The sequence below is a fragment of the Manacus vitellinus genome, unplaced genomic scaffold, assembly GCF_001715985.3.
Source record: "Manacus vitellinus isolate BGI_N305 unplaced genomic scaffold, ASM171598v3 scaffold_3_pilon, whole genome shotgun sequence".
Lineage (NCBI taxonomy): Eukaryota > Metazoa > Chordata > Aves > Passeriformes > Pipridae > Manacus > Manacus vitellinus.
Window position 1 is genome coordinate 7,268,552 of NW_021940535.1, and position 25,587 is coordinate 7,294,138.

General features: G+C 38.3%; 1 protein-coding gene across 1 annotated transcript in view; it reads left to right on the forward strand.

The window, feature by feature from the left end:
- Window positions 1–11,563: 11,563 nt before the first annotated feature.
- The window catches only part of STAC (SH3 and cysteine rich domain), a 73,714-nt gene continuing 59,690 nt past the window's right edge, over window positions 11,564–25,587 (forward strand). Inside the window, exon 1 of the mRNA XM_008925141.3 lies at window positions 11,564–11,887. Coding sequence (XP_008923389.1) covers window positions 11,771–11,887 — 117 coding nt within the window. The 5' untranslated portion in view covers window positions 11,564–11,770. The remainder of the gene's footprint in view (window positions 11,888–25,587) is intronic.

A 25,587-nucleotide genomic window follows, 5' to 3' on the forward strand; every position in this document is an offset into this window, starting at 1 on the left:
TGTTCACATACATTCAGAACCTGTCTCCCAAGAAGCCTTACTGCTGATGACTCTCTTCCAGATCTGCAATGAGTCTTTAATAAAGGCCAAGGCACAAGCAGTGCTCTCGCTGAGCAGCAATTCACCTCCTCCACATTGGGAAAACTTATCCAGCTGGTTACAATACTACCTAAACTGGCAACCATGGTTATTTATATCTGTCAATAAATTCCAATAGAGATTTTAGTGTTGTAGTATAATCTGACTGAAAAAAATATTAGGTTAAATTTGTTGAAGAGTCCTGAAAAATCATTTGTTAGATAAGGTCCCCAATATCAAAGCTACTCTTATGGGGAACATATAAACCATTTACATGGGACTGATAGTGGAATAAGAGCTGATAACTAAGGTGACAAATTAAATCAGAAAATCCTTGTTCCCTGAATTAACATATAACATTTGAAGGAAATTAATAGGAATCCCTGAGGCTGAAATAGGGACATGGCTTTTAAACTGTGCTGAAATGCATTGGAATAGTTACAGTTCTTTATGAGACAGACTATACAGAAAAATACAGAAAATAGGAATGTGTGTGCTAAAAACAGGGACTGTCCTTTGTGCATCGGAATGTCTGACAGCTAAGACGAAATGGTTCAGCTTTGTCGTTTAAAATAGTGACTGATATTTTGTCAAGTTGTTCCCTCATGGGTAGAGTCTTACAAAATGAGAGCGATGATTCCATTAATTTGTGTCTGCTCTGTGGTCCCAGGTGATGTGGTTAATATAGTTTCTGTAATGTCAAGTTAATACTTGTTCCTCCTTTTGGTGAATTCTCTATAAACTTGCCCTCAGCTCATATTATACCTTCTGGTAGCAGAGAAGTTGAAGGTTGGGAAAAGAGACTTTAGACTTGATCAAAAAAAAAGTTATAAGATCTACAAAATGAAACTTCCACATTTGTCTTCAGATGCAACTTGAGTTATGGCTCATTTGCTTTCCAATGGGGACCAACCCAATATCTTGGTTCACAGAATTTTCCCTCTTCTTCCATTCACAGTTGTTTTCACCTTCTGTGTGGAGAGCACAGTCCCACAGCATCTCAACTCAAGAGGATGACAAGATATTTCAACTGGAAACAGTGGGACAAAGTTGTCAAATGCAAATGTGCTGTTGACTTGGACAGTGCTTCCCAAGAGGCCTGGTCCTCAGTCCAGGGAACCTCTAGGTGGAAGATGGAAAGAAACCTTGTAATATTGCTCATCAGAATTTTTTGGATTAGATGAAACAAGCTGGACATATAGGCAGAGAAAACATTTTCAGGAAGAAATTTCACTTAAAATTTAATTTCTGTTTTAAATATTAATCACAATTGATAAGCTTAACTAGGCAACAGAGCAGTTATTTATATTCTTCCATGCCTTATGGAATTTGTGAGTCATATTCTCACAGTTAAAATGAATACTGGTGTAAAACTCTATTTCACAAAATAATTTTGTATGTTTCCAGGGGTGCTTCCTTCATAGTGACCAAAAGATAAAATAATCAGGGTAATTTGGTACAGTCAGATGGTGCAAAAAGTACTGGAAAAAGGTAAAGACTTGAAAGTAATAAATCCAAGGATTATTTTTTTCTATTTTTTTAATTCCACTTGGAAAAAATCCCAAAACAATGTTAAAACTATGTTAAAACATAGTAAGATTTGATGCTTATGTCTCCAGCTAACATTTCAATGAGTGAAAACTTCAGGGAAGTTTGGCTGTATTCCAGTTTTTTTCAGCTCTGTGCTCTTTTAGGAATTTTAATTTTTTCTTGGATAATTAGATCTCTGACATTAGATGCATATAATTAACAGGGAAAATGGCTTGCATGCTGACTATAATAGGACTGTCTGATCTGTTTGCCAGATAACTGTTACGACCTGGATTTTTGGAATCATTTTATTCCCACAGATAGCAGCCTAACTGGTTTGCAGGGATGAAATTCTGGGACTTTTCACTGATTTCAGTGCTCCCAGGATTCTGCATGCATCCTCAAAATTTCCCTTTAAGATAGTCCTCTTTCAAAATATTTATTCTTTTGATAGTTGAATATGAATGATTCCACCTTGTCAATGGAATAACAGGACCAAAACTTCATGTGCAAAGCTATATTGTTCAGAGAAATGTTTCTTAGAATTGGCAGAGAAGCTTTTACTGTAATTTTAAAAATGTGCCTCTCTGGGTGGGAGGAAGATGTGTTCTCTTTAAACTAAAATACTAGCTTTATCTGTCTGTTGTCAACCAAATTTCAACATTTGGGTGTCATTCATGTCTTTTGGAAAATTGTCCCCAAGTCTTTCTTGATAGCCTGTTTACCAGCTGCTAAGCAAACACCACCTAACAATAAAGGACCAGAAAAAATTGTTTGCAGCTGCTTGCTATCATGATTTTATGCTACTTACAACTTACTTTTTACATTTAGATCTCAGATAATATTTTGGTTCACTGAAAAACACTTTCAATCCTGATTTTTTAAAGAGTAAGAAATATGTACATGAGGTGACTGAAGCTAGTACCATATTACTTCTTATTTTTGTTTCTGAGCATGGGGTCCAGAAGTAATTTTTGGGTGCCTAATGATAATTAAAAAATAGCATCATAAAATAATAATAATAATAAAAAAAAGGAAAATAGAACTAAACTTTTTTGACCAAAATTGTGTTAGGATTTTCAGCTAAGTGCTTGAGTATGGTCCAAGTTTTTGGTCCAGGTCAAAGAAAGGCAGCTTTCACATCTGTAGCAGAAGAGAAAGGTCCATTAAGCACTTCTGAAAAACCCCATGATGATCTTGGAACAGTGTATTACTGTTCATGGAGAAATGGCTTTTAAGACATATTGCAAGCATCCTTAAAATTTCACTGGGTGAAACGGATTAAAAAAATAGATCCCAAAGAAGTGAAAACCTTTACCAACTATCTGCAGTTAAAGCGTATCATCCACAGCTCTCCACATTCTTTGCTTTTCTGTGTGGAAGATAAAAATAGATTTCCTACACAAAGCTCACATTATAGGGTCACTCAAATACACAGCAGACATTTTTATCTAAATCGGAACATTCTCTACACTACTACTTTTGATGCATGGTGTCCTTCCTGCAGTGATTTTTCCCCTATCTTTTCTGAGTGTTACTCCCTATCATTGGCTGTCATTCATCATGGCTATGATACATGAAGCCATTACTGTGCTAAATATGCAGCGTATGAACATGTGTGTATGTGCGTGTATACATAACTACTGTTTACATTCCACCTTTTTATTTCAGTGTCTTTGCTTAGGCTTTCAGTGTTGAAAGCCACCATGTGACCTTACCATTGTACCTTTTTTTTTTAAAAAAAAATGGTTTTATACTTCCTCCAGTTTCTGCTAGTCAGTGCAGAACAGCATTCTGTTTATCAGAACGGAACGATAGGAGTGGAGCAGCAAAGGGAAAATTTTCATGATGAAATTTTTGAACACAGTCAAATATTGCACACATTAGATTTACAGTGCCACTGGGACTGAGTAGACACATATTCACTGTTTAAAATGATGGTTTGTTTTACTGTAATACCTAAGACCAAACAGAATCCCAACCTATCTGCTAAATCCTGTGCAAACTCAAAATAGAAAACCAATAACTAGCTCAAAGAGCTCACAATTCGCATACCAATTTTCTGTGTTTGCAGGAGTCCATATCAGAGGGTTGATCACAGCCCTTTGTGGAGACAACCTCCTCTGTATTCCAGCTTGATTACTAGTAGTTTCCTTTTCATATTTTCCTGTGAATCAAAGCCTTTTTCTGACAGAAGTTATCTTTTCCTAATGTCTCATCTCTTGAATATTGAATGATTGTGTGGATTGCAAAGTCTGCTGGATTTCCTTGTGTTTGGCCTTCCAGAGGGATGCCCTAGTTTGAAACAATCCCTTACATTAGGAGATGATGGCTATACCTTCTGCTATAAACTTCTGCTGTCTTTAATTTTTGGTCTGTTGAGTTTACATATGGCCAACTACCTGTGCTCAGTTCTGTTAGTTCTGGTTTTGGCTAAATTTTAACCATCGTGATGTTCATTGCTCAGTAGTCTTTTCTTTCCTCATGGTCCAGGTAAAGAGGTTAATAAGATACAGAACTATTATGGACTACAAAATGAAAACACAATTTTGAAACTATAGAGAGATATATTAGCTAAATCATCATTCATGTAACTTTGAGTATCTCAGTGATTTTATCAATATCAATGGATTTACATAAATCTACAGCATACTTCACTACTCTGCTTATTCAAAGTCTGAAATCATAGAGCTCAGTTATTAGGCATGTGAATTTGAGATAACCCTTTCCATGGAAACAGCAGGAAAGATCCAGCTCTTACTGGGTCTGGTGTGCAATCCCATTCTGCCTGAACACTTCAGACAGTCTGAGACATCAGAATGACAATTATTGAGTGGTATTACAGCAGGTGGTATGACTAACAAACATAAGGAAACCTTGAGTGATTTTTTTCTTGATTCCAATGAAGAACATAAATAGTTATGGACGTGGAAGGTAAAGACACTCATACTTCAGACAATTCTCCCTCATTCTCCTTTTATTTCTCCCTTTTCTGACATTTGTACTTCTAAAATCTTGACTATCTTTGCTAGTGAAATCATTTGTTCTTGCATCTGAACTTGACTCCTTTGAATAATAAGAGGATGTGATATGTAACTACCAAAAGAAGCAGTGACTCCAGGATGCTCTGTGTTGAGATTTCAAATGGATGTAAGTGATCAAATTCTCTCCTACTGCTTTAAGCAATGATATAAAACAACTGTATGTAATGGAGCACAATAAAAAGTAGGTGTTATTTCTCTGAAGAAATAGGTTTTCAAGGTTCTTAACTACAATGCTTAGTGGTTTAAACACTGCTTGTAGAGTTAATAGTAAAACCTGATTTTTTTCTATGTAAATTGACCTGAATACTTTAAAAATGGTATATTTCATAGGCTCATGGGATAGTGATAATCTTGTCTTTACCAAGAAGGCAAATTTATCTTCCTATTATCATTTTGCACTGAACTCTAAGACTTTCTATTGCTTTAAATAAAACAACACAAGTCATTACAGATAACCTGTTGTAGTGTTTTTACAGTTTACTTTTTGCTCAATTAAAATTTTATTTCCACTTCTATTTTGAATTGGTAACTGTGTAGAGGCAGCTGTGTACAGACAGTAACAACTCAGCTACCATCAGTATCTTTCAAATTTTGCCTTTTATCAATATTTCAGAAACAAACCCAATATATTTGGTCTGCAAGATAGTCACTTTCTCATCATATTTATAACAGGCTGAACATTTACTTTCTTTATTCTTGTTTGAGAGCTGTGATAGATCATTATACTAAGTTACATAATTGTGGGCAACCCTCATATATACACTTCTATTCCAGTTGACACATGCACTAATCTGATAGAGTGAAATCTTAATCTTGATAATAATAATTTCTGCTATTTCTACAAAGCCTTTCATCCTATAGTGTCCAAAGGCATTTAAAAGATTTGCTGTACATTATTGAATTCTACCAAAAGCCCCCTTTCCTGAACAAGGTCATTAGTACACTGAGTAATCCTTTTGTCTTCCAATGCAAAATATGTCAGTATAACAGTTGCAGGTTTGCAGTCGACAGTGAGGTTCATTTTGCATTCAACATGCATGTTTGTACCCAAATATTACAGTGACAAGCATGCTGTAACCACCTAAGACAGGAAATACTGTGCATGCACAGCCTTTTAAAAATTGTTACATACCCAAAGGATATCTGCAGCAAACCCCCCCATATGTATATATATACACACATATATATATATACAGACATATATATATACATATATATGTATATGCACTTGTGTTCACCACCAGCTGTGGTGGGAATGTTTGCCAGATCTTATTTTGAATTCTATTTACAGTCTAAGCAAAACATTTCTCTCAATGCATTTTCCCTGACATTAGTTAAGAAATAGCTCATGATGACGGTATTCAATATCAGAGTAAATGGAAAAAACAGGAACCTGAAACAAATCCAATAAAGCTCTGCAAGCTGTAATACCCAACTCACGCCTGGACAGGCTATCAACCAGACAAAGGAATTTAATTGGCAATTGAGGTCAAGGAAGGTCTTGGGCAGAAAGAAGTGATTGAAGCCCCCTTCTACCAAAAACCTTTCAGAAAAAAACAAATAAGCCCAAGACCCAGCTTATTTACCCTGTGGGGGATTCCTCCCGCCACATCCTGGAAAATGCTGGGGATAGACCTGACTGAGATGGTGTGATTATATGAGACCCTTCTGAGTGGTACTAAAAGTGACAAGGAAGACTCTTAACAACTATGCAAGGAAACAGAAGTGAGCAAAGCAGAGTCTAGAAAGAGTAGAGGAGATTATGTTAATTATCGTAACTGTATTATTTCTTTAAATATTTGCTGATGGATATCCTGAAAGGATTTAGTACATGGCTAAGTCACCATGCCAGCAACCCACTGAACCAGTTCAGGTCATTCCTGTTACAGTCATATTGGACCAAATCAATAAATGGCTATTAAAAGGCAGGAATTTCTAGGAGCATCTGTGAGTCGCAGGAAATGGTGCTTCTGGTTCTATGGGCCTCTTCTTTTTATATCTCATTCCTATAAAAAGTGAGAAGGAATCTTATTGCCAGTAGAGATGTAAAATCAGGTCAGGACTGTCACTGGTTATTTAAAGATATTGCAATGCTTTTTGTAAGACTGAACATATTACATGCTCTATCTTGGCTAAATTCCATCTTTTATAATTACATCCTCTTCTCCCCTTCTCAAACATTTCTTGCTGTCACAAGAGGATGCAGCATTCTTCTTCTTCCTAGTCTAGATATCTGTGTAACAGTATTTCAGTCTCATCATGATCTCTCTGAAAGACAGATTCAAGTTGCCCAAGATGCAGCGTGATCTCTGCATCATTCCCTGTGGCATTGTTGCGGATAGAGGGAAAGACGGTTTTGAAATTAATACTCAGGCAGAGGTTATGGTTTCTTCCCCACTTACAAGCACAAATCTGATGGTCTGGCTCCCTCCATGGTTACTCATTTGCTACGCTCCCTGAAGCAGTGGGAGGCTTAATACTTTAACTCTAAAAAGTACTTCAACATAATTTTAGTCAAAATGCAAAACACCAGTATTCCCTCAGTTCTGGGAATGCTTTCAGAGCATTGATCAGCTTGTGCTTCCAGCTTCATGCTTGATGAGCTGATGATTGTGGCCCTTAGACGGCATTTAGATAAGCAGAATCCACAGAGGTTTGTTAGTGTGTTAGCTGCTCAATGGACTGCCAAGACTGTACTGAAAGCAAACAAGGGATGTGTGACTATAAACAAAAAAACCCAGCCACCTGATACTATTTTAATATAATTTTCTCTGTGGGTACAATGTTTGCTGGAGAGAAGAGCCCACATGCCTGTCACTTGGAAACACAGAAGAACACTCTACTACAGCAATGGTCCTTATATCCTAGTAGCCAGCTGTGGGTGAAGCAGATATTTGAGAGAAAACCCCAGTGAAGACATCCACCACACCAAAAGTAAAAGTCCCATCACAGATGGCACTAAGTACATATCCTATTGCCAGTTTGCACAATGGCAAAATCTAGTCAACAAAGAAACACAAAACTAATTCTCACCTGGAACACTCACAAACTGGGCTGAGGGACTTGGGGTGAGGTTGATCAAGTTTCCCAGCAAGTGGCAGAACTGCAACCTTTTCTCTGTGTCTAACAGTTATCTATGGCTCTCAGTCTGCATCCTCTTAGTAGTTGGACTCTGTTGACTTAATCCCTCTTTCCTTCAAGATTCTGCTTTAGAGGCAACCAAGTTGCAGCAACCAGACTGATTCCTCACTGCTTTGTACGTTTCTAGAGAATAATACATAGTAATTTAAACCAGTGTCATCTCACAGCAGTGTCATCTCTATACGTACCCTTACACCCTCTTTGCTCAGGAGCATGCTCATATGAGCAGTGAATAATGATACCTATATCTTCCTTTTTCCTTTTGACTTTTTATTTTTGCTCTAGTAAATGTGTGGGAGTCTAAACAGGAATAACATATTTGATAAGTATTGATTTCATATGTTTCCTTTAGTGAAATCCTGCCCTATGCATGTACATCTTTGGTGCAAAGGTGTTCAAATATTTCAGAGGAATGTCTGTACCAAAAAAAACCAAAAACAAAAACAACAACAAAACCCACACACACACACAAAAAAACCCAACCAACCAACCAAACAAACAAAAAAAGCCCAAAACAAACAAAAAAACAAACAAACAACAACAAAAAAAACCACAAAAGGAAGTAAAAAACATGGCATGAGTCAGATCCCCCACATCAGCTTAATCTTGCCACTGTGGAGCTCTAGAGCAGGTAGGTCTGGGCAGTACAGCAAGTGTGTATTTGTGTATTTATATATTTCTGTCGTCAGGAGCGTCTGGGATGTTCTTATGATGCTGGCTTCAGCCAGAGTTCAGGAAGAACTGCTGGAACGCCAGCACAGAGGGCTGCTCTACACCACACCCCATTACCTTTGTGTGTGGGACCTGAGAGTGGGAGGGAAGGAGGGCAAACAAGGCATGGAACCTGTGCAGTCAGCATCAGACCACCCAGCAGTGTAATGCTTGGCACTGACTCCAAGCAATATACAAGTGCCTTTACAGAGTGAAACAATTTCAGCTGGGGGCTGAGAATCAGCACTCATGTTTTATTCATCCAAATTGCTTTTCCCCACTCCAGAAATCTACACTCATCTCTACACTACAGAAGCTGTTCAATTTCCTCTTGTTTAGCACTGTGCTGGAGTGCTCACATTTCCACCGAGTACCTTCACTTAGAGACTGATCAGCAGTAATCACAAGTCCAACTTCTCAGGAGTGAAGCGTGGGAGAGAGTTGTAGGCTCATCTAATTTGATCAGTCTGTTTTGTTATACTGAATCGTTGATCTTCAACAGCCAGCTCCCGTGGAAGGAAATAAAAATATGAGAAAGTCAGTTTCTTTTTCTTTTTGCTTTTTTGGTAAAATTTTAGGTTTGAGTCATCTTTCCCAGGCTAATTGTCAAGAAACTGACAGATCCGTTGTGGTTGACAAGTGAGTAATGGGGAGAAGAGAGGGAGTGCAGCAGGTGTCAGTACTAATTTGGTAAAACAACTAAAAAAAATGAGTAAAGGGTGGCATGATAGTCACTTACATAGTCATGACGTTACAAGCTCTTTGTACACAATGTGTGCAGAATTTTACAACACTTAGAACATTAACTATTAACCAGCCATTCCACGTTCCATTTCAAAGGTAACCTACAAGTTCACCATAAAAAGATGTTTTTGAGCCTCTTAACAGGAAAGACAGGTTCACAGCATTGCTGGGGGACCAAACAGAATGTAGTTTCATGATTCTCATCTGTCAGATTGCTGGGAACACAGAACAGTCCTTGCAGGGGGCAGACCCCATGTTCTGGCCATGGCTTGGCTCTTCCAGGCTGGACTGTCAGGGAAAGATACCCCTGCCAGACCTGGAGCATTTAATCGTTGTTGCCCTGCCAAGATCTCCATTGCCCACAGCTGCCCTAATTCTCCCAAACTGTGATTCTGATCAATCCCTGCTCATTGTTAAGGGGATGATTTTACAGCAAAGCCCAAATCTTACTTGCTGAGTGGAAGAAATGAGCTTTGCTCCAGGATAACTCCTCTGGCTCTGAAGAGAATACTCTAAGACTGCTGTATTTTAGAAAGCAAACCCTTGGAAATACATTCTTTTACTTACCTGCCAAATCTGCCCCTCTGAGCTCTGTATTTCCTTGCTTCAATCTCAGTTGTCACTGCCACTGCATCAATAAGCAAGTAGTGTTCTCGTTTTGATCCCTGTAATGGTGTTAGTGACTACAGGCCAAATAATAGGTACTGCTGGCAGACCCCTAGGACACTCTTCTGCTCTGAAGTAGCTGTACAAATAGCATTGCAGAATTTCATCTTTATTGTCTGCTAAAGAATTTGGTATCTTATATGCTCTGTTTCAAAAACATAAAGATTTTTCCACATCTAAGTATCAGTCCTGAATATTCACCGAGTATTCAAAGAAAAGCTGATTTTTTTTTCCTGGCTTCTGAATAGTTATTAAGAATACAGAGGCTGCAGGGCAATTTCTACTCTGGCTTTCATCTGTATAACCCCCACTATCTTGTAAACTTGCCTTCACTTTCACACACATTATTTGAGTTGGAGGGGTCTGCAAGGCAGCTCAAAGCAGTAGTTGTGTTTCTAGGGGGTGGGGCTGGAAGGGAGTCTGGTGTCCTCTCCCAGAGCTACAAGGTAATAAAGCTCATTTCTAACTCAGATCTCAGCAAATCAGCTCCCAACATCTGTACAGATTAACTAAGCAATTATTTTTTTCTTCTCACTTTCCAGGATGAAAGTATTGCTATTAGAAACATATTTGGGTTGGTTTTTTCTGTTTTCTTTAAATGAAGGAGTCATCTCCACCAGCCATATGGAATGGCTCCTGCTCAGCAAAGCATATCTGGTAGGAAGAAGATCCACTCAACCTTTCACAATACAGACCCCAATTCAGCAAGGAAGAGAGCTGACAGGCACCTTTGCAGCAGATTTAAATCAGAAGAAAAACCTCAAGCAACATAAGCAATCTGAGCCAGCCAGCAAAGTCATACTGACCTTCTGCTGGTAGTACCGCAGACCCAACCGTGACTTCAGGTGCTGCATCCTCGGGAATGACAGCACTGTGGGAAACCACAGGCTCTTCCCAATGGCTGCCTCTGCTCTGTTGCTGCCTGATGGAGTATTATCACTATGACAACCTACAGGTATAGGATGTGTGAGATAGTGGGAGCTCCAGATGACCCAGATTGCATGTGCATGGCTCAGAGCTGGGCTTCCCTGCCTGGGAGAGGAGCAAGGAACATGTGGATCCACAGGTAACTCTCCCCTGACTCTGTCCTGTCATTTTCTAGCAAGTTTGGAATGTAAGGCAAGGTGAGAGCTTTAGAGACACTGGATATCTAGAATTTTAAATAAACTTCACTGGGACAAGGAAAGGGAAGATTCATTTTTCTCCTCTGTTTCTAGAGCCCTTCTTTTTCTTCAGGAAAAGACTTGTAAGAATATAACAGTGCCCTTCAACTCTATCTTCTCCAGCCTGTTAAAAGGTAAAATGCTTTAAAACCTCATATACATTGCCTGTTTCTGTGTGTGTGTGTGTGTGTGTGTATGTGCATGCCTGCATTACTTTCTTTCACTACTATGACAGCACATGCTCCTCCAAAGCTATTCACAGCATTAGAAATACAACTCCTCCCTCCAGTGCCCCGTGTGTGTGTGTGTGTGCTTGGCTTGGGCTTTCTGCTTCAAATCACTCCCTTCCGATTGTGGGGCTGACGGTCACGACTCTGCTCCACACCTCCAGGCTTCCTATGGAGGGGAGGAGTATCGGGGAAAAGCAGGCACTTAACTGACCTACAGAGCCATCGATAACTTACTCCCTCGCAGCAGAATTACATAGGAAAGGGGAGGGAGGAAGGAGGGGGAGGAGGAGGAGAAGGAAAAAAGAGAAAATCCAGAGAATTCTAGTCTTGCAAATATAGTGAAACCAAGCAGTTGGAGTTCATTTGCTCTAGAAAAGCAGAGAAGGAAGGGGACGTTAAATGAAAAACAGCAAGAACAGTCTGTAGCTTTTTTTCCTTATAGTGACAGTGTTTTAGAGGTAAAATGATTCCTCCGAGCAGCACGACTGAAGTCAGCATGGACAGTGTGGAGAAAGAGAATGAAGTGGAGAGCCCAGAGCAACCCCCCTCTCCAGCATCAACAACCAGCCAGGAATCAAAGGTACTCAGAATATGAGATTTTATTTTTTTTTCACTCTTTCTTTGTTTTGAAAAGAGATGTGTTGCTTTGATTTTTATTTGGAGCCTATGCCAGCCCTGCCCAGCAGTAGAGGTGCTATGAGCCACCTCTGAGTGCAGTGCCTGCTCTGACACTCCTACTTCTGAATTCTCCCTGTCACCTCAGGAATCTGAACTGGGAAAATACCTGCCTTTTGACATGTTTGGGTTTGGGGACTTTTGCTTGTGTTTCCTCCTCCTTATTACAGTAAGGTCCTGGAGTAACGATGGGGCTCAGGGAGGTGATCACTGCCAATGGATGTTGTTAGCTGTTTTCACACCAAGCATCAGATCACTTAAAGGGTTTGGTTGGAAAAATTGATTTTCTCAAAGGTTCAGAGAAGAAATTTTTTTCTGAGGGCTTGGAGTATTTCACCTGACTTACCTTCTCTGGCAGACCCATCAATGAACTTTCACTGTTTAATGAGGCAGCAGTTGAAACAGTATGTAAGTGACAGTTTTATCACAATGAACCTTATGTACACTTCCCAGAAAAGGATTTTTTTTTTCACAGCCTTTTTTTGGTTTATGAATATCTTAATGTGGTTCAATTTACCTTATTGAAAACCAACTTTCAGCTCAAATGGCATGGCCTCTGAATTTTTAATCGACTTTTATATTAAAAGTTTTTCTGACTGCCAGTATGTTACTTGGAAGATGGAGAGGTAAAGGGTAAAGTAGTAACCTTACATAATGAAAGTTCTTTGCAGCTTACTTGGATGATATGCTTTTGTTGATCCTCTATTACTAACTTATGATTGATACCATGGTAGCACCTGACAGGTCTTTCTGTGAACCTCACAGTGATGCTGTGTGCTGTGTAAACATGTAAAAATAGGGAGGTCTTTGTAACTAACAGCTTACAGGTGGGTAGAGCTTTAGGAGGTACTGTGAGAGCAAAACAGCTGCTTCACAGGAAAGGTTTGTGCTGGCCAGAATATAAAAGCAGTGGCTGACTGCGTATAACATAGAAAGATTGCTACATTATTCTGTAATTATAGCTAGATTTCTGGAGAGTGAATCAAAATTATCTGTCTGTGTGGGTAGAGTTCTGATGTGGGCTTTGGACTTTTTTTTTTTAATATATTTATTTAGATGCTATACTTTAAGGAAAGAGCTGAGGCATTCCCTATGTAATACAACCTCTTTAAAAGAAAAGAGCTCTTCCAGTAGCAATAGCATACAATATTCACTATACACATTCAGCACTACTGAGACAATGCTGGAGTCTTCCTGGTTAATGGGAAATGAAAATTAAATGGGTAATTGATTTAACCACAAGCTCCAAAAGGATATGGTTGATCCGTGCATAAATCCCACCCCCTGAGACCACTTCTCTGGAATTGCTGAATTGTTATTTGAGCAGTGGGAAGCTCAGCCCCCAGTGAGGTCCCAAAAGTAACTGTAGCCTTCACTGCACTGCCAGCACCAGCTCACCAAGTGTGCTGGGCTGTGCACAGGGCCTGGTGGGCTGTGTGCTCGATATGTTCCCAGCTATGGTCCTCTCTCAGTGCCGGAATGGTTAAGGAGCTCCATGTGCCACTTGATAACAGTGATGCTGGAGGGACTTTCCCACTGGATCACAGAATGCTGTTCCCAAAACAAACTGACCGGCATGGATCCAAACCTGAGAGAAAGTGAAGAGCTGCACTGAGGGTTTCTTCTTGCCATTTGTGCACCTATGTGTTTCCAAGGTTGACAACAGGATTAAGGCACATCTGGCCAGAGAACAAATAGGCTACAAAACAGCTTATAAACAAACATTATTATCATTAATTTTTTCAATCTCGTGAGCATTGGAAGTGGTACACTGGAAGAGGCAAAATCTATGACCATGCAGTTGATGCCATTACTTGTACACAGATATTTTTAGTAAACAGATAATCTGTGTATTCACATTTTAGAGCTGTAGATATGGTCAGATAACATGCTGTATTGTCATTTCAGTAGACGGAGTCAATAGAATCTTCTGATCACTGAGGTAATAAGATTTCTTTCTTTGGTCCTACTAAATAGCAGGATGGAAAAATTCTGTGATTTCATTTTTTATTTTTTTAAGAGAATTGATGTACTTCAAAAACTAGAGCTTGACAGAGGCATAAGTCAGTGCTTTTATTCTGTGGTGTCCCCTGCTGAGGGAGTTATCCTGTCATTCACAGAAAACTAAGCTTTTCTCAGGTACTGTCTGCTGCCTAGGTTAACAAGTTCATGCCTGCTGCATTTATTGCAGAACAGTTTGTGCAGTATTTAATTACCTCACAATGACTTGTTTCTGTAGCACAACACTATTATGCCTCCAAATATGGGAACAGAAACAACATGGATAATAACAACCTTCAAAATGCATTTGAAAACACTTCAGCAGAAAAGCAATTTTGAAAAAATAATGTAGAACTAAGAGCAACAAGCTTGCTTCCAGTCCAATGTAATCACAGACAACTGTGGCAGATAGTCCCATGTAGTACCAAACTCCCGAAAAGAGTTTTATCTAGCACCCTCTAGACTGTACTAAGAAGATGACAGGAAGGAGATACAGCAAATTCTGACTAACGTGAGTTTGAGACACAGAATTTCTGACTGCTACCAAGTTGCTGAAATTTGGAAGGATGACTCTCATGTGTTAGTCACATACCTCTGTCACAGGAAAGCAGCTCACTCTTTAACATACACTAAAACCTCCCACCACCTTTTCCTATGGATTAAGAAATAATTGCAGGTGAGCACACCTGGCTGCTGAAAGCTGAAGGACTGTACTCTGCTGCATGTCCTCCTCCTCACGAGCACCATAACACCTGAATAACTGCTTAGAATGGGGAAATTCAAATATACTTTCAATTCACCAAATTTCCTGGGTCATAAAAGCAAACCGATTTGCATATTCTAAGTATATGTTTACCTTATAGTATAGATATTGCTACATAACGTGATTGAGTCTTTTGGATTGTGTGCCCTCAGGTACTTTACATATAATACCTCCAATGTACTGTCTCACTGTTCAAATAGGTGTCTGAAGAGTAGCAGACATGCTGTAACTGAGCCATCCTGTAGCAATATGTATACTGCTACTGTGCTAAAAACCCTTCAGCTTGAATAGTTAAGGATGTTGCAAAACTAATACTTAATTTATTAAATTAATTTATTGGCTCTTGAAAACATTTACTTCACACTTAAGTGTGACTTGAGTGGGTACTTAAAGTTTACTAAGAGAATAACTTTAGAGGGTACCATTCAAATACATATAATTGCTAATTTTATTACATTCGTATGTTTGTAGTTATGGCTCCCACCTGTTTGGGTCCTTTGCATCTTATTTCCAAGAAAGCAAATTACCAGTTTGCCAGAGATTTTTGTAGATTTACAGCTCAGCAAGGGAGGCAGTCATTAGTTAATAAATCCCAAGGGAAAATTTCTTCATGATGGTAGCAAAGACACACTGAACACTTGTTCAACCACTGACTTAGCAATATAAGCAGAAATCTAGTGGCAGCAATCAGAGGTCATATTTCTGATGTCTCTTATGTAAATATACCTTGGAACTTGGTAAAAAAACCTAAAATTTTTGTCTAAAACTAAATTTGTGTCTAAAACTAAAATTTGTGTCTAAAACTAAAATATATGTCTAAAGAAGAGTCCTACGCATGACATTATTTCTTTATGTTTTGACAGAGTTGGCACATAACTCTGTTAACTTTACCCTTCTTTTATTTAATTGACATTTCTATGTGAAGAGGAAAAAGCCCATCTGTTGGTTTCTTTAGGTGTGAGTCAAGTCTTTATTGCTCCACTGTGAATAGTGGCTGGGGTTATTCATAGCCAATAGAGTATATCTGAAAATTCCCTTACCATTTTTAAGTTTTAGGGGAGGCTTGAGCATCTATTATGTTTGAACTAGGATCAGTAGAGTTTATTAGCACTGCTGATCTTCAAGGTATTAGTGCTCCATGTCAAGTATGTTAAACATTTTTCAGGCTTTCTCATACACCCCAAAAGGGCTGTCAAGTCCTGCCCCTGCCGTTGCAGGCAATCTGTCATGTTAAAAGCTACTTTTTTGTAGACAGTAGTGGATTTCTGTGAAAAGCAAATTTTTTTCCACAGCTCTGCCCATGTCCATCTATTTTATTTTATAAAATCTGACTATAATTGTGATGTACTGCAGTCATGCATCTTTGGAGTGATTCAGAATTTTCCCCTGAACCACAGATTGTTGATAAATTGTTTACAGTGAGGTGAGTTAGGTAAGTTGAATAGCTAAAAAATAAAGGAAAAAAGATAAATTGGATTTCCAAATAAATATGGCCTCTGGACTATGTATTTCACAAAATAAATGAGTCAGTCTCAGTCTGACACTTTTGTACACTGACTATCTAGTGGCTGATATTCAGGGAAATGCAGACCATTATCTTCAAATTCAGGTATGGCAATACAGGAGATGTAGCATGATTGTTCAAATATGAGCTAACCTGGTATGCAATACATAAAATGGAAGTTGCTAGAGTAGCAAACCAATAAAAGGATTAAGCATTGAAGTTCAAGATGTAGACTTCATTTATGAATATTCCTCTATCAGTCAAGGTTGAACTTATATTCCTGTCCTGCTAGACCAATAGACCAATACTGTTTACATGAGGCTTCAAAACCAGGTGTTAATATTAGATATTGAACTAATAGTAACACCTTGAAACTCTTTGGATTTTAACAGGATTGTGTGGGATTTAAATCTTGTAGGATTTGTGCTATGCTGCTCAGCAGATATCTTCCCCATTTAAAGAGTTAATACTTTATGAGGCTCCATAGATGGTTACTAATCAATTAATATTTTAAAAGGGCAGGGACTATGGTGTACAGTTAGTGTTTCACCCTCCACACCAGTGATAAATATCCAGTACATAAACTACTGCTGTAGTCTTCAAAGGAATACCAAACAGCTTAAAAACATCCCATGAAAGAGGAAGAAAAAATCAGTTCTCCTTCTTAATCTTACCTCCATGCCCCTGTGTGAAATGGTGAGTACATGCCATGAAGGTAAGATAAAGGGAAAGAAATTAGACTAAGTATTTTTATGCGCTTTGATTAAGTGTTGTAGCAAAATATATAGAGGAAGATTTTATTAAAGCAGGAAAGTAATACTCTACCCTATCAATAATTTCTTTAGCAGACTCATTCTTATGCTTACATTTATTTTGACTTCTCTCCCTTTCTTACTCTTGTTCTGATTAAAACACTCTGGTATTGTTTTCACTTTGATATATATGTCAGATCAGTTCCCAGGCACATCAAAATATCTAAGGCAAAATAGAAATGTGATCACTTCATTCTCTTCTATCCACACTTTCAATAGCATCAAAATGAAGAAGACATCTATTACCTTTCAGCTACTAAAGATGACTTGACTGAACTCTGGTGTGGCAAAAAAATGAATTTACTAAAAAGTGCAAATTTTCACTGAAGCAAAACAAGTTGTTTTAACAGCTGGAAGAGAGGCCAGTTGTACTATCCCTGTCTCTTATGTTGTATTCTTTTTCGTAAAGTAATTCTGTTGAATTCAGGTTTTACCACTACTTTTAGAAACTCTTCCAACATCTGTATGCTCTAATGGTTAAGAGATGCTATCTACCCTTCACCCTCTTCTAATTCCAGTGGAAGTTTAATTTTTGCTAGCTTGTGTGGAATTGTAATTTCAAAAATGTTACTTTAGCTTAGACATCTCTTTTCCATTCTTGGTACCTGTTTCCATCATGTAAGAATAGACTTTTATGTCTGTTACCAGCATTTTATTTTCTATACCAAATAATCCTGACTGACATAAGATAAACTCTCCGTTCTTCACCTCATTCTAGTAGTAGATCCATGAATCTGTTTCGGTATTGAATAATCCTTCTTGAAAAAGGATGACTGAATTTTTTGCATGGTATTCTATCTGAGATCTCGTACAGTATCACTATTGCTTTACTAACTTTCCTGGAAACCTTGGTGTTTGTGTCTCCTAGTTAGCCCTTCGTGAACCAGACGTCTCCATTCTATTATTCTGTAATTTCCTGTGGATCCAGGATGCATTTGTCTGTCCTCATCTAGAGTGCTTTGAATCAGGTCTCAGGTACACAAGCTTGCACTTCCACGGCTGAACTTCATCACATTTCCCTAAGTCCATCCCTCAAGGTCCAGGCCTCTTCATACGTGGCAATGCCTCCCACAGAATGTTGTTAAAGAAACTTTCTTACCTGACCATCCAGAAGCCACTCTGGTTGTCACTCTCGTGCCACTCGAGCTGGGGCCGAGGCCCCTTCGCCACTGTACACACTCACATAGTCAGACCAGGTTTCCTTACCGGCTCAGCCTCAGGTTTCTCAAAGCAGAGTCTCAGGTGTCTTGATCCTTAAATCACTTTAATCATGGTACAATAACAAAATAACAGCTTGAGCTGGGTGCCTCCAAGGAGGAACCCCAAAGAAGGGAAACCCTGGGATTTTATACCCTCACAGTCTCAGGGTGCAAAAGTCTGAAGTCCTCGTCCTCACCTGGCTGGACCAGAGGACCCTGTGCCCTTTGTTGTGCAAAGCATCTGCAGTTCACAGCCTCTTGCCTGATGTCCCACCACCCAGAGCTCAATATGCAGCTGCACACCAAGCTGTCTGCACTAGATGTATGTCAAGAATGTCGGAGGGAAATGGTCTTATGACATGCACAGTCTTTGCATCATATCCAGTAATAAAAGTAGAGAGCAATATTGACCCTAAGACTAGGTTGGTGTTGTTCTTTGATGAACTCCACCAACGATCAACCCTCAACTTCTCCTTTCAACAGTAACCATTTCCCATAGAACTTTCCATAAAACTTATTTACAACTTTCCCTCTTTTCTATCTTGGCTAGCAGATTCCCTTTCAGTAACATATTCAGTAATTTTAACAAAATCCAAATAGACACAATCTACCTTTGACCTAAAACATTTTCTGTGTCTAGAAAATTGTTCATGATTACAACTGGTCTAGGGGGATTTAACTTTTTTGGGGTTGTTTTGCTGTTTTTCAGATTCTCTTGAGGTCAGATCTACACATCTGTGTTTGCTGGGATCACATTTCCTGCTTCTTGACAGAGACCTCTATTTCACTTTGTATCATTTCTGTCTTGACAAAGCTTGTTAAGAAAACTTGCTTCTAGACTTCCAAAGTAAAATTTTATAATAGAATTTAAATGCTTTCTTTTCTCCCTTTCACCTCAACAGACACATTAATCTGCTTTTTTGATGTAATACCATAAATTTCTGCAACTTCTTTCCTATTATTCCTATTATTTTTCCCCAGGATCATGGTTCTGGGAAGAAAATAAGCTGAAGTATTTGCTGAAGTTCTGAGCCAGCCTTTTATCCCATCCTGACTGTACCACAGCCTTTTTCTTTCCCTACCTTGAATCAATCCATTGACATTTCCTTCAATACTTTTTGGAAGGATTCATTCAGCTTTTCTTGCAATTAATATCCTTAGACCTAAGGATAGTGCTTGAAAGATCCAATTTTATTTGCATACAATTTTTTTCCTTTTTTTTCTTTCTCTTGTTCTCCTCCCCACCATTCAATGTGGACTCTGCTTATTCCAAATTTCTTTTTTGAAGTAACTGTTTTCATGCAGTTTTCCAGGTCTACAAAGGCCAAGGCTGTTGCATAACAAGTGGTCATCTGGGTTCACCAGCACTCAGTACTTGCCGAGAGCCAGCACTTTTTATCAGATGCAGTGGCCTGTTTACACAGCTCTGCTGCTTTCCAGACCACTGCTAAAACATCCATACCTTCATAGAGATACTAGTTCAGGTCCTCCTGCGTCACACTCCAAAGCGTGATGTGGTCTAAAATATATCCCTAGTTATCTGAGAGTGCCAAAGGCTTGGAATTTCTTCAAGAGAATGGAGCACATTAAGGGCTATACTTTTGAAATCCAAAATATGTCTTGGAGGTTCTTTTTTCCCATGCCCCTTGTTTAATTTAAATGAAAGTAAAACATAATCACTTGATAGAAAACTATAATTCTTTGTATGACAAACATTTCTCCTATTGCCTACCCAAGCCACTGCTGGATACTCCCAATGGGTAGAAGATTGCATATTTGATAAATTTATTCTCATGTTTTCCAGGTAGAGGATTAGTCTTTCAGAGGTGAGCATGAGTTGTGTATTCTTAACACAGTACTCAGTCCTGCACAACTTCCAGTTGCATAGGCAAGTAGTCATTCAATGTTAAATGAGCACTGCCTTTCTCAGGCAAGTGCTGAAGCATAAGCAAATTTTGCATGTTCATTAACAAAGAGGACCATCTGTGAAAATGAGAGGTCTGTGTGTGAATGACTGAAATAATTTGATTTTGTTTTCCTTCAGCATATGCCTCTACTTGAGGAAACACCCTTGATTCAGTAGATCAAATGATAAAATAAATGCTTCTTGTCAGGGAATTAGACTCATGGACCCTGGAAAACGTATTTACAGTAGATATCTGAAAAGCAGACTTCTCATGTCTTTGACATCAGGAGTTAAATATGACATATGGCTTGCATATCTTCTTATTTATTAAAACAAAATTTAGTTTCATGTCTGTAGTCTCACATAAATGTGCTAGAGGCTCATGGAATTTTCTCGTTAACAGGTCAACATTTCTTAGCTGACTTGTTTTTTAGTGATGAGAGTAGTTTGCTAAGCACTGTCAAATGGAAGCCTTATGGTTTTAGGGGCTGCAGCAGTGTTAAAAATATCACGGCATGAATAATTGCAAGAGAGAGGTATTTCCCAGCCACAGGAGGCTGTAAGTTCAATATGAAATTGCAGTCCTCTGTGAGGAACAGTGAAAATTTCAATGCTTTTCTTTTCTGTAGACATAATATGCTCCAATTCTGAGTGCCATTTAAAAGCTTGATTAAAATGCCACACATGCAATGTTTTATTAATAAAGATCATTTTAACAGTCTAATGTTCTGAATAGAAAAGGAAAATACAGCTGATCTATAGTAACTGATGATTAGGCTTAATTAAGAAAGGAGCAAAATACTATAAACTGGTATTCACAGAGCTATTAAAATCTGCACTTAAAATATTTCTTTTTAGCTTATTCATCAGAGTAAGACAAAGAAATGTCTACTTTGGAGGCACACCTCAGGTGAAAGAATGAATTCAACCTGACAGGATGTTATAGCAAATACTGTTGAATATTATCTTAGAGACAGACTTACATCACCATCATCCTAGTATTTAACTTCTTTTTTTTTTTTTTTTTTACAAAAGTTGCTTATTCATAGTGAAGGGAGACATCAGCTTTTGTTGGCCAAGGGTCAGTTTCCTGGTATGATGCAAAAAAGTCACTTCCCAAAACACCACTAATATAGGTGTACCATTCATCTTTATTTACTGGTGTTTTCCCTGCCAGTTTAAATGCTGTGGTAGATTTTCAAAATCAAAATACCTTGAGATTGAAATGAGAGGCTAAAAGCCTTGACCCAGCCTCAATTGCCTTTGTGCATACCCAGGCTGAGAAATGGTCTTGGACTAGTCACCTCTATCCTCACAAGTAAACAAAACATGCTAGGCAAAATTCAACATGGTAAACTTGTCAGACTGTCCATGACTTTTGCACAGCTAAACTAAGAATCCAGTTGTTAAAATGTTTCGGGTTCATATGGGGTTTTAAAATGCACCTACTCTTAAGTTATCAACCAGTATGAGTCAACCCAAGGATCCAGCATATACAATTTTTGTTGTACATCTTAGTGTACTTACTTATATTATTTATAAGATTAGCTCATTTCTCATATCTGTTCACACATCCTCTTTTAATTTAAATCATCTAATTAAGGAGTTATTTACAAATAAAACGTAAGGTGACTTAAATGATCTGCCAGACATCTCTGATAATGAGCCTTCCAGTGAAATATGTGCTTGTTGAGTGCTTTGTTTTGCTTATTTTTCAGTGTCAAAACATTTGGTTATGAGGAATTGATTGTGTAAACTTTTGTCAGGGAGATTTCCTTGGTTGCAGGTGAAATTTACAATCAAAAGAGGAGAAAAAAATGCATCCTAGATACATATATAGCCCCATTTGTGTTTAGAGAGCAACTGTGAGCAGATAAGTTAGTTGTTCAGACCCCCTGTATTATAAAATGGAACACAGACCTAAGCTGTTTTGTCAAACATTTATTTAGAGGAAAAGCCTGCTTTATGTGGTCTAAATTAGCTTCTCTGAGGAGAAATCTCTTTCCACTGACCATAGTAGGCAGCTACAGCTGAGTTAAAAGTTCAAATTTAAGTAAGGTGAACACCACTTTGATTCTGTCAAAGTGAGGTCTTGAACCTTGCCTACAAAGACTGGTCAGCATCTGTTCCCCTGGCTGGCTAGTCTGTCTGATTTTCCACTTTTCTGCCCTCAGCTCTCTCAAGGACATTCTGAGAACCTGCAGCTCTTTTTTATGCCAACGTGGAACAAAATCATTCAAACTTTGAAAATTTTTGCTAAGTGGAACTGCTGTTTTCCAGCCGGTCCTATAATGGAAAGTTATGCACCTATGACAAAAAGGGAGTGAAATGTGAGACTATCCAGGCTTCAAAACGTGAAGTGCTGCTATTAAACTGCAGCCGCAAGATGAATCATGTACCTGTTTCATGAAGTATGGGCACATAGGAGTCTTTGGCAGGTTCACAGCAGTTAGATCTGTCTCCTGTAGTTAGTCATAATGACAAATGGACTGCATCCTCCTCACCGTTAAGGATCCAGGCAAACAGTTAACTTTTTTGCTAGCTTACCCACTCGCTCTCTGCCTTTCAGTGTTTTTCTCTTTCTTTCCTCTCTGTTCCTATTCTCACACAAATGCTTTAATCTATGACCAGGCTCTCTGATACAGTGAGTCTTTGCAGGAAAAATTCCCAGGTTTCCAAGCTTAGCCAAGTTTAAAGATTCCTGTTAAGAAAATAGATGGTGGTTCTTCAGTTAGGGGGAGAGACCTTTTATAAACACTGTGTGGATGCTGGTGCTCATGCCATAAGAACGCTTGAAAAAAAGCAAACCCAACATTTTGCACTTTCCCTTTCACCTATACCCAAGCCACACCTGCTTTATTAACAAATAAATTACTTAAGTTTCATCTAATTTCCTCATACTATCTGGTTTTACGTGGTCTGTTCCTTGTATGTGGATGCCTAATTATCTCTCGATGTAACCTTATGATGTCTTTATATGTATATGCAGAAAACTATATATAAATTTATAACCTAGGCAATGAAGTAATAGAAAACATTCTTTATGGAGAGGAAATGAGGCTGACTTCCTAGTCTTCCGATCTTGTCCCCTCCTTTCTGGGCAGGTAGCTGAAGGCCAATTCAACTCAGAAGATCAGTTTTCAACTGCACTTCCAGTGGAGGGCTTTTTAGCTCCTACCTCCCCCCAGCAGCTTAGGCTTTCACAGACTTCCCCAGGCTGCAGTTCTGCGCTTCAACAGCACTGACTTTTTTAGCAGTTCCTGCCTGGCATCCAAGAAAAATGCTCTGGGCATCTTCCTTAGAGATTATCAAAGCTAAAATGAATGCCAACAGCTGTGATAGACCTATGTGAATCCTGCTAGAATGTAGACAAATTAAAAGCTTTTTACAAAGGTAAAAAAAAAAAAAAAGAGACAGTCAAACCTTACACCAAAAATCTTAACAGAGTGATTTTCGTCTGAGGAGAATGTAGCTATGACTAGATGCTGGCCATAAGAACTAACCACTCAGTCTGGTAAAAAAAATATCAGTCCTTTTTTAAACAGAAAGCTAGCCTACTTTTTTTCTGGCACTATAGGAAATACACTGTAATAAATACAATATTCCCACAGTAGCAATAGAGGTAATGTCATTTGGCCTTTACTACCATCTGCTGAATTCCAGAAAAGAACCTCTCCTTTCCTTAAGTTAACATCTCTCCAGTACAGTCACACTCACAGCCACTGCTTCATGTAAAAAAAAAAAGAAAAACAAACTGATGGGAGAAAATTGATATATATCTCAGAAGTTAGCATTGTGTTTGCTCTTTAGTACAGCAGTAGACAGTAGCTGTTTCTGCTATAATATTTCACATGTCTTCTAGACCAGTGCTATTTGGCTGATATCACAACTTGCACCTTCTCTGACAGTAGAATAGACTAGACAAAGCGAAGCTCTTCATGGAAATCCCCCCTCTTACACAAGATTCATATTCATATTCTTTAAAGCTCTCTCTGTTCTAACTTGACTTTCCTTTCCTCTTCCTTCTATTTCTCTGCTTTCCTGTCTGCCTGAATCCCTCATGCAGCCCCATGCAATATGTTGTTCCTGTTGAAGTCACTGATAATATTTTTTCAGATGAGGCTTCGCAGTTTTAGTGGTTCAAGATCCCTGACTTCCCTACCGAATCAGTAACACCTATTAAATCTGTTGGTAACTTATGTCAATGCCAACAGCTCTTTTCTCTCTCAACACCAAAATTATGAAGCTTCATTTATTAGGTGAGCACAACATCATGACAGCATTATAGGCTTTTTTTTTTTTCAAAATCATTATTACTATTATTAGATGTTCATGTGCAGGATTTCAATAGCAACAGTTTAGAGAATTCTGAGGAATTTTAAAAAAATTCTTAATATTCAGAAAAAAAATTTAGTTCTTCAGAAAGAGTTATAAATTCTCTACCATACTATTTGTGGTATTCTCTGTGAACTATCTTCTTACACAAAACCAGCTATCTCAGTATCAAACCATATTTTTGCAGTTCAAACAGTCATAATCTTGAAATTTGATAGAGGTAATTTGAGAAGGAAAGTTGTGCAGCTGGTGAGGATAAAAATAAAATGTTTTTGTTTTGCAGGGTTGATCTTGGAACAATAGCTGGCTAAAGATATGTTCAGCAGCTTGGAGGTTTAGGAAAAAACATAAATGAAATGGATTAGCCTGTGGCAAAAGATATATGATAGATATCATGCGTAACAGCTCTTGTTAGTTAATATCTCCAAATATATGTATTTACACTGTCAACTTCTTGAAGCAATGTTTAGGCCTTCAAGCATCCCAATAAAGTGCCAAGTAACTGTGTGCCATATATATGACAATATCATCATCAAATTAAACAGATTTTATATGTGGAGAGTTGGCCTATCCTTTATGTAGGACATTGAATGACTTTTTGCTGGGCATGACTAACGTGTAATAACAAGAAGACTAAAGACAGACTGAGATAGAAACTTTCTGTACCAGTAACAGATTCCTTGGAAATGTATTACAAGGATGATTTTTAAAAAAAAATTTGGAAATACTTTTTGAAAATTAGAAAGCTACTAGAGTAGATGTGTTGAAAAGGATAAATGCATGTCATAAGTTACACTTTGAGAAGAGCCTTAATGGAAAATGTACCAGATCTGGACTGCATCTGGAAATAAACAGACCTTTGTCATGGTAGACAGTAAGATAACTGGATGCACAACAAATAACAAGGGAGATGTTATCAAGGTAGGAAAAAATTTTAATCGGCACGGCATTTGTTATGTATGTGGTAGCTTCTATAGGACTTTAGAACTGAAAATACGACATGAAGGAAACTCTGTGGATACCCAGGTGAAGCCTTGAGAAGCCCAGAAGATTTAACTAGCCTTGCTCTACCTGTGCTGTCAACT